At 41.3% G+C, this 10,212-nt stretch overlaps 1 protein-coding gene across 1 annotated transcript in view; it reads right to left on the bottom strand.

Moving 5' to 3' along the window:
• Window positions 1-2,499: 2,499 nt before the first annotated feature.
• FSIP1 (fibrous sheath interacting protein 1) overlaps window positions 2,500-10,212 on the bottom strand; it is a 213,529-nt gene continuing 205,816 nt past the window's right edge. Inside the window, exon 11 of the mRNA XM_032623071.1 lies at window positions 2,500-3,121. Within this exon, the coding sequence (XP_032478962.1) occupies window positions 3,075-3,121 (47 nt within the window). The 3' untranslated portion in view covers window positions 2,500-3,074. The remainder of the gene's footprint in view (window positions 3,122-10,212) is intronic.

Below are 10,212 nucleotides of genomic sequence, written 5' to 3'. Positions count from 1 at the left end.
CATCCTCAAACCAATAGAGCATATACAAAAAGAAAACACAGTAAGTAACAGGAACATTCGTATTTCCTATACGATTTAGGAAGACTGAGTTGCTGGATTTGTGGAATAGAAGAACAAGACAAAAATTAACCTGTCATATTAAAAACACAGCAATGAGAAATGTCCCCCCGAGATGTGGGACCCAAAAGGATACAAGTTCATATTTTACCAGTGTCACTAAATGTCATTTACTGAATCCTTTTCAAAGTCCAGTTCTGTTTCTAAAAACAATGAAAAAGGAAAACAGGAGTGAAGCACACAGAATTCACAGCTACATCTTCTGAGCCATGAATGAGGGCACTGGGTGGGCAACACCATTGCACGTTGTGGAGAAGCTTTAGAAACGTTAATGGAGGAAGAACTGTCCCCAAAAAGTTGGGTCAAATTTTACAGGTAACACTTTTTGGAGAACAACTATACCTTTGGTCAAAAACGGATGACTACAGAGACAGGTCGAATTTGGATGAAATCCTAAAAACATATATACATATAAAAAATCAAATTATTTTGTGAAGAGAAGGCCAATGCCTTACAATAAGCAGAACTTGAGTTTCAGGTGGGCTAACCATGAATGTAGAATACTGGCCAATTTTTAGTTTTAATAAGAACAGGTAGAATAAAAAAAATTATGAGTAGGTTAAAGGTCTCACTTTGAGATCCATTAAAACAAAAAGGACTGGCTGAGTGAGATAGACTCTTTCTCCTTGTTGATCTTTCTCTCTCATTCTAGAAACATCTATCTAGGGTAGCACAGTCCTATATAAGTATAAATTGCCAAATCATTTTATGGTATCCAGGTGAAGAGTCAGGAACTAGAAGGTATTGGTAATGGTTATAAAATTTGGAAAACTGATTTGAAAGAAATAATTCTTTGAAACATGACATTCACTCTCTGAGCAGCTCAACGTGTGAAGTCTTGGGAGAGCATTCTAATTCACTTTTAAGTAACAGAACAAAAGTAACTCAAAATATCAAGATGGGACAGAAAAAAGTGTCTGGGAACAGGAGGTTTTTCCCAGGCATGCTGCATATTCACTCCAAGACTGACCTTCGTATCAGGTTGTACTAAAATACAGGATGTGTTAAAAATTAAAATTATGCCATCGGGGTATAGCTTTTTCCTTCTATTTTATTGTCATGCATTTCAAAGAGTTGGATAGGACGGCAATTTTAGGTCCTCTGGGAATTTACAATAAAGGTGATGCCAGTAATTTTCCTGAGGAGTCATAAGTAGAAAAACCTCAAATTTTAAGATCCTAAATTCATTCCTGAAATGAATTAGCTCTTGCTCTTTTATATCTTTTCTTCTCTATCTTGTTCTGGGGCAAACACTCAGGTCTAAAAGGAACCTTAAAATAAAAACTTATTTTTTAATAACATTTTCTTTCCCTATCAGGGCCTTTCTTTTTTTTTTTTTTTTTAATCTGGAGCCTTCATGTTGAAAATATTAATCTGGAGCCTTCATGTTGAATATATTATACAAATTCAGCTTGCCAGTTCTTATTAGAGGTACTTTCAGTTGACATGCTATGGAATGGTGTCACCTCTTTCAATGGTAAAATTCACTACTTAAAATCATTCTGTTTTCCTTTCCTTCTCTTAAACTCTTGTAACATAAAGATTCACTCTGCCACAAATACCATTTGCAGGAACAGTTTACAAAGGCATAAGCTCTCTCTCCAACATCTATCTCCCTCTCCCCTTCTCTCCCTCTTTCCTGCTCTCCCTCTCCCTCTCTCTTTCTCTCTCTCACACACATACACATACATGTCAAACACCAGAAGCACATGGGTTTAGAAAGCCCCACTCCTCTGAAAGGCTTATGGGCAAAAATGGCTCCTCTATCACCACTGCAAATCCCCATCCATACCACCTCTCTCCTCTGATTGTTCTGACCCAAACCCTACGCCACACACGTCACTCCTATGAGAGTCCAAAATCATGACTTTTAACCTCTGCTGGCAACCCACAGCAAAACTCTTAGCATCAAGACAAGTTACACTGTAGCAGATTAACATCAACAAGAACCACTGCTGTTTTAATATAAACTGAAAAAGGCTAGAAAAAGAAATTGCCTATCAATTCTTCTGAAGACAGTAGCTACAGAAGTCTTCACTTTAAAAAGTCAAGCAAATTTGACGTAAGCAATCGCTAATATTATCCAATATCAGTAGATGAAAACATTCGAGCGAAAAATAATAATGCTACATATACATTATTCCAAATTTTGTTAAATGCTGCACGATAGCTCTTTTTTTTTTTTTTTTTTAAGAATCAGAAATAAATTGGACTTCTAGTTCTAATGCCAATTCATCATACGGAGTGTTGACATAAAATGTTCTCATGAATCCAGGCTACTCACTTGTAACTAACAAACCCTCTCTCTTCAAATAGTACCACAGGTTATTTTTTTTTAAGTAGCTGATCTTTATTTGCTGCATTGTAAAAGGCAAACTCTGAAAGAAAATAACTAAATATAATATATGTAATAATTCAGTCAAACTTCTGCTTATGAAAAGTACCATTTCTAATAAGATAGCAAGGATAGCCTAACATTGCTTTGTTGAGAAACTTCATTTCTCTCCACGGCAAGTTGTACTTACTTAACAGGCATTAGAGAGGAGGAAAGAAGGGAAAGCAGGGGCAAAACTACAATTCATGGTGATCAAATCTGTCTAAATCACAATAAAGTGGCAACGTATCAAATCAAATACAAAACAATCATAGCATTTCAACTAGTTTTAACGTAGCACACATACATAAATGTTGGTTTCTATAACGTACCCCTGATGTTGCAAATTTAGCAATAAAAAATTTTCCCAGGAATTTCAATGAGGAAAAACCACTGAACAATTATACCACGAGTCTCAAAAATATCAAGGAAATGTGATCCAGAAAGAGAGAATCCAAACATTAAAATCATCATTTGAGGAATGGTCTCTATAATGCATTCATTGAATTCAAAGAATTTGGAAAAAATGTGATTTAACTTAATTTACCAGCTTTCTTAAAAGCACACCCCGGCAAGTCTTTGCTTAAGATCCTTTACATTCTTCTGTTACACCTTCAGTCTCCTGGTCATCTGCACATTAAAAACAATAACCAAATATGTCAGAAATCTGTGCATAATTAAGAAAAACCATCAGCCTATAAAACATTAAATCCTTTTACACATGAGACAATAATCACATTCTCAGTTAATATTGGACAGCTCACCACAAGCTGCATACAAAATTGACAAGAAAAAGTGAGAGATAAGGTGCCTGCCTTCATTGAGCTTATAGCTGAGGGAAAGTTTTTTGGGTTTTGAGAGCTAAAATGGTTTTGGATTTGGAGACAGGCATGAAATTTTTTTTCTTTGTACTAAGTTTCTGGGAAGCAGGGTGAAAGAAGCCAAAAGTAAATGTAAATATTACACTTAGGGTAGATTAGAACTAATCACCTTTCATTTCTTTAACGTGAGAAACAAATCGTGACTCTAACAGAAATGGAATGGAAATATTCTTCTTAGTGAGAATGTTATCAGAAAAGGCAGAACTGACAACAGCACCAAATAAAAGAAGACAATAAAATGGAATCAGGAGAAACTGGAACCCTCACACACTGCTGGTGGGAATGTGAATGGTGCAGCTGCTTGAGGAAAGTCTGGCAGTTCCTCAGAAGGTAACCAGAGACCCAGCAATTCTACTCCTAGGTATGTGCCCAAGAGAAATGAAAACATACATCCGCCTAAAAACGTGCACACCAAGATACATATAACAGCCAAAACGTAGGAACAGCTCAGATGTCCATCGACTGATGAATAAATAAAGAAAATGCGGTAAACCCACACAAAAGAATATTATTTAACAAGAAAAGAGTGAAGTACTGACACATGCTCCAACATGGATGAACCTTGAAAACATTATACTAAGAAACCAAACACAAAAGGCCACATGTTGCATGATTCCATTTATATGAAGTGTCCAGACTAGGCAAATTCATAGAGTCATAAAGTAGATTAGTTAGTGATCACCTATGGCTTTGGGGTTGGGAGAAAATGGGGAGTGACTGCAAGTTGGTACAGTGTTTTTCTCTGGGGTAAGGAAAAGGATGTAAAATTGATAGTGGTGATGGATGTGCAATTCTGTGAATATACTAAAACCCACTGAATTGTACGGTATCGTTGAATGGTGGCCCCAAAAAGGTTATGTCCACATCCTAATCCCTGGTACCTATGAAACTTATCTTACTTGGGAAAAGGGTCTTTGCAGACATAATTAATTAAGGATCTTGTCATAAGATCAGCCTGGATTATCCAGGTGGGCCCTATATTCATTAACAAATGTCCTTTTAAGAGAAAAGCAGAGGGAAATTTGAGACAAACGCAGAGAGAGAAGAAGGCAATGTGAAGACAGAGTCAGAGACTGGAGGGATGTGGTCACAAAGCGATGAAGCCAAAGAATGTCAACAGCCTGAGAAAGTGGCAGAAGCAAGGAAGCATCCTTCCCTAGAGCCTCCAAGCAGAGTGTGGCCTTGCTGACACCTTGATTTCAGACTTCAGGCCTCCACAAGTAAGAGATGATAACTTTCTGTTGTGATCATTTGTTGTGGCAACCGCAGGAAACGAACACAGGTATTTAAAAAAGATGTCAATAAATCTGTAATTTAAAAAATCAACCTAATAATTAAGGGTAAATGATTTGGAGTCTCAGAGAGTAAAGTGAGAAATGTAGTGATAGTGTCAATGCATGGAGAGGAAACAGTAAACAGGATGTAGAGGAAGGTGGGATGGATGAGAAGTGCACCTCAGTAGCCCACACATGCAATGAGCGATGATAAGACCACAGCCCCTCGCCTTCATAAGTGCTCACCCTTCTCTGTGGAGTGTTTTCCCTCTTGCCCACCCAGTAAATGACCACTCATCCTTGGAGGCTCGATTCAAACGCCACCTCCCCGTCCCTCCAGTGTTCATCATTCCCTCTAGTGTTGTCAAATACTTTGTCAGGAAGCTCTTATATTCTACTTGTCCCACTATGCTGCGATGACCTGCTTAAGTGCCTGCCTTCATCAGTAGCCTATGAAATAATTCAGAGCAGTGATCATGTCCTACTCACCTGATAACCTAGGAGCAGCATCCTTCATGAATGAATACAATGGAGCCCTAGAGCAGTGGTTTTAATCATAGCTACACAACAGAATCACCCAGACCCCATCCTCAGAACTGACTTTAAAAAATACAGATGCCCAGAGCCAACCCCTAGAAATCAATTTAATTCTGGAATGAAACCGAGGCATTAACCTGTTTTTAAATCTCACCAGATGAATCTAATGTGCAGTCAGAGGTAAGAAGCATGGTGTAAGGGATGGACTCAGTAAAGCTTAACATGCCAGGCAGACCTGAGGCAGATGCCAAGGAGAGAGGTCTGAAAATCAAAAGTACACAGAGCACAGATGATCCCATACTGGCTAAGTGTGTCTCCAAATAAAATGCTAACCATGAAAGAGTAGAGAACTTAAGCTAGGACATGCTTGCTCTCAGTGCTTAAGAGGAAGGTTACCCACAAGAAGGACAGCAGGGACGGTTGGGGAGATAAGAAGACAATCTAGAAAAGGTAGTGACCTTCATTAAAATGAAATTCAAGAAGATAAAGCAGGGATTGAGCAGATGGGAAAGAAGATACTTTCAGACATTATTTTCACCACCACCACATATGCTGGTATTTTTTATAATCCTAAAATAGAGTGACTAGCAAACCATCTAATTCAGATCTTCTCACACTTTACTGTGCATACAAATCACCTGCTGGGGGCATCCTGTTAACATGCAGACTCTGATACGGTAGGTCTGGGACTCTGCAGCTCTAACAAGCTCCCAGGTGATGCTAATACCGCTGGTCCATAGATCTAGTCTACAGTAATGATCTTCAGTAACTTTTTCATTTTACTCAATTTGAATGAAGCAATGGAATCAGAAGTTCCCAATACCTGATAAAGTGATAAGTTCATTACAGTTAAACATCAAAACTCTCCAACATTGTTCATTTTATACTACTAAACAAAACAGTCAGAGAAAGTGATATTTTATAGTAGAGAAAATAATCAGGGGCAAATGTTTATATGAAAAGTCTACCTGAAGAAGAACTGAGTTAAAGAAAATTAGATGAAAGTAATTTGAAAAGATAAATTCATCAGATATAAATTTACTATATACTAAGGTCTTATATAAAACAGGAATTAGCCCTGGGAATTTCTAACATGGCAGCTCTGATATTTTGATCAAAGAAACTTTGGAGGGTTGATTAAGCTACTAAGAGCATCTGAGAAGCAATCTGTAGCCTTGGAAAAGTAATTTAACAAATAATAACTAGGAGGCCTGAAGACACACACTGAGAGAAAGAGAACTCCATCAAAGCAATGATGAGTTAAACATTTCCCTGAGAACAAGACAAAATATTTTTTAGTGGAAAAGAAAAAATATTTTTTAGTGGAAAAGAAAAAAGTCAGCTAGTAGTAGTAGTATTTTCAGAATCTCACTGCCTCCACTGCAAACCAGTAAGACTACAGTACAACAATGAAAACTTTCTCAAAACAATCTAGTTCCCTTCAAATTGTTCAGGTGGTATGAGTAATGATACACACTAACACACACCTCCTTCAAACTGCAACATCTTCCCAAAAGTCAGTCCACCTGCAACCATGCTTCACCGAGCAAGTTACAATCAGATCCTTCGATGGGCAGAATTTCAACATGAAATATATTTAGACTGTAAAGTTGTCATTGTTTAGAACTTGTTCTGTCTGAGGACCCCAACAGGATAACATAATTAGCCTTCCTACATCTCAACTGAATGCCATATTTCTCAAATATGCACAGCAAAATCTTGTGGCTTGCATTAATTTGACAGACTGAATACTCTACATCAGGGACTCTGATTTTGGTAAGTCTGGCTTGGGCCTTGGACATAGGTACAAAACAAACAAAAAATTTCCCAGATGATCTCTACCTTCACCCTGATTAGGAATAATGCTCTGGTGGTTTGTAACAGTGCTTTCTCAAACTTCACTGTAAGTACCACAGGGGGATCTTATTAAAGTGCAAGGGGCCTTAGGCCCTGCATTTCTAATGAGCCCCCAGTGACTGGACAACACTCTAAGCAGCAAAGGCTTATAACATGGGATGGAAATCATATGGTCCCAAAGGACCAAGCACATGAAGTAGAAGGCCAGACAGGGCCATGTTTTCCAGGAGAGTACATGCTCCTTCTAAAGGGAACATCTGCTATTCAGCTCTCCTCCCCAGTGGAAGACCTGCTGATTTGTTAGAAAAGTCAGAAATCCAGGCTTTTATGAGAAATCTCCTGATGAAATGTTAAATATGTACTATGTAGGCCAACCAAGTCCAGTCACTGAGCTAATCTTTTTTTTGAGCTAATCATTTTATGTGGCTTTTCTCATTTGATCCCTATTACAACCCTAGAGGGTAAGTACTAAAGCCAACTTATCTTACAAATAAGGGGACCAAGGTAGAGAGGAGAAAGAGATTAAGTAACTTGCGTAAGATCATCTGCTAAAAGCCGAGCAAGGATTCAAACCTAGGTCTGTCTCACCCACAGCCCACGCTCCTAACACTAGGCCAGATCATGCTGGTGGGTGGGTGAACAAGGCATCTCTCTGCTCATCTAGGTTCTAGCCTCGAACCTCACTACTTACCTGGACTCTATTAACTTTGTCCTTTGGGTAATTAATTTGCTCCTTGGTTTTATGTTCTCAGTTTCAATTTAGAGTGACCAACCAGCCCAGTTTGCCAGGGACTGAGGGTTTCCCAAAACAAGGGCCATTCAGTGTAAAACCAGGACACTCCTGAGCAAACCAAGACAGTTAGTCACCCTAGTTTCCATTTAGGGGTGTTATTTTAAAAACAACCTTGGGGGCTTCCCTGGTGGCGCAGTGGTTGAGAGTCCGCCTGCCAACGCAGGGGACATGGGTTCGTGCCCCGGTCCGGGAAGATCCCACATGCTGTGGAACGGCTAGGCCCGTGAGCCATGGCCGCTGAGCCTGCGCGTCTGGAGCCTATGCTCCGCAACGGGAGAGGCCACAACAGTGAGAGGCCTGCATACTGCCAAAAAAAAAACCTTACCTGTTAGAAATTTTTAAGAACATTATTCACTAAATGGGTCCTATGGGAAATCCACTTTGTTTTTCCATGAAGAATTAATATAGTCCTGTCCCCCTTCTTTACTATGTGACTTTGTGTCCCTTTTTGCCCTATTTTATTGTTGTTATTTGTTAATCATATTTTCCTCTTTGTGATAATGAATTTATGTTGATAAGCAGTTCAAGTGCCTGTTGGGAAAAAGAGAATACTGTACATGCATAGATGCCTTTTTGATTATCTAGGAAGTAATTCAGCATAAGATACTTAAGTACTAGACTAACCACAGACCTGAAGCACCACTGTACTTGGTGGTGTCTCCCAGGTTGATGGGACCAAAGACCACTTACTCTCCTTACACTTCCATGTGGAGGAACCTACAGTGGGGGCATATCCAACATCACCCCACCCCACCTCCCCTCTCCCCATGGGAAGAACAGTCAGTTACCTGATTGGTGAGTTTAGGGGAAGAAATGGCATGCTCAGCTCACTCCTCCCTCCAAGGGGGTCAGCATCCCCTGCCCAGGGTGCTCCTTTGCTCCTCTGTACTATTTCTCCATGTGAACAGGTCTCCATGGGTGAGGCTTTTCACCTCTGCCAGTGACTGGGTGTATAAGTTCATTTTGAGGGTGTAGCATTAGGAAGACCGTTTGGCTGCCTGCCCAGGTAAAAACAATCCCCTACATTTTATCAGCAATAAAGCCAACCTCCTTGATCTCCACTTGTCAGAATCTATCCATCTCTCAACTGGTCTGATAGGGGTGGGGAAGAGAAGGGACTATTTATCGATCTCCTGAAACCCCAACAGTAAGTGAGTACAACACTGACCTTACTGGACCTTGTATCTGGAAAGTCAAACAACAGTAGTTACCACTAAGCTTAAAGCACAAACATGAAAAATTAAGTATTTCAGGAGGGAAGGATCAAGGTGGCAGAGTAAAAGGACATAAGGCTCACCTTCCCCCACAAACACATCAAAAACACATCTCCATGTGAAACAATTCTTTCTGAAAACTGGCAGAAGGACTCCTATACAACCAAGGCTGTAAGAAAGATACACAGAGAATCAGGCAGGAAGAGAAGAAAAGCAATCGGGTTGGGACCTGTGCCCCTGCAATAGGAATCGGAGGAAAAGGGAGATTACACGGGCGGACACCTGCACTGGGGAGTGAGCAGTTCGAGCCACAGATTGGGCACCCCAGGCTGGGGTCCTACACAGGCGAGACAAGCCCCCTTAGCTGGTTGGAGGACCACTAGGAGAAAAAGAAGGGCTATGAGAACCCTGGACTCTGCCCCTGAGGAGCGTAGGTGCACTGACTATCCCCAGGCAGGGTGGAGAGACGTCTGCTCAGGGCAGCCAAGTTTCCTGCAACCGCAACTGCCTCGCCGTGTGCCCAGCCTGACCTCCAGCCCTGCTACCCCCATGCCACAGCATGGCACTGGATCTGAGGCACCCATGACCAAGGAAAGACTCAAAGGTGAGACACAGAGGCAACCCAGTCCCAAGGTGGAGCCCGGGTGGGGTGGCGGTGGCCACAGCTGGTGTTTACTCAAGCGGCTCCTCAGAAGCCACCCAGATCTCTGACAGCAGTTCCTCCACCACAGCTCACCTCCTGATACACATCAAGAGGGCACATGGCTCCTGCTAGCCTTGCAGAGTGGCTAAGCCACAGGGCAGGGGTGGTAGAGGCTGGGGGCAGTGATCAGCTGTGAGGGGCAAAGGGGACTTGCACCTGAGGCCGCGTCTGAGCAAAGACATGGGTGCCTCTACAAGCATCACATCCGACCACTGTCAGTGCACGGGCCCCACTTACTTCAGCACTGCCTCCTCTGTGACAAGGGTCCCGGTACAGGGAGAGGGAAAAACACACACTTAAAGGGAGCAGAGCCAGCTCGGGTCCAACCTCCAGGGCTTCTGCTCCAGCAACTTGAGATCAGACCTCACCCCTAACAGGGCAGTGACAGCCACTGAGAGAGGGAGAGGGAGTCCTACTTCATACACAGTACCAGTTCTAGCCACTGAGAGAGGGAGTCCTACT

The sequence above is a fragment of the Phocoena sinus genome, chromosome 2, assembly GCF_008692025.1.
Source record: "Phocoena sinus isolate mPhoSin1 chromosome 2, mPhoSin1.pri, whole genome shotgun sequence".
In the NCBI taxonomy this organism is placed as follows: domain Eukaryota; kingdom Metazoa; phylum Chordata; class Mammalia; order Artiodactyla; family Phocoenidae; genus Phocoena; species Phocoena sinus.
The sequence above is the reverse complement of the archived record's forward strand: the minus strand, read 5'-3'. Positions and strand labels throughout refer to the sequence as shown.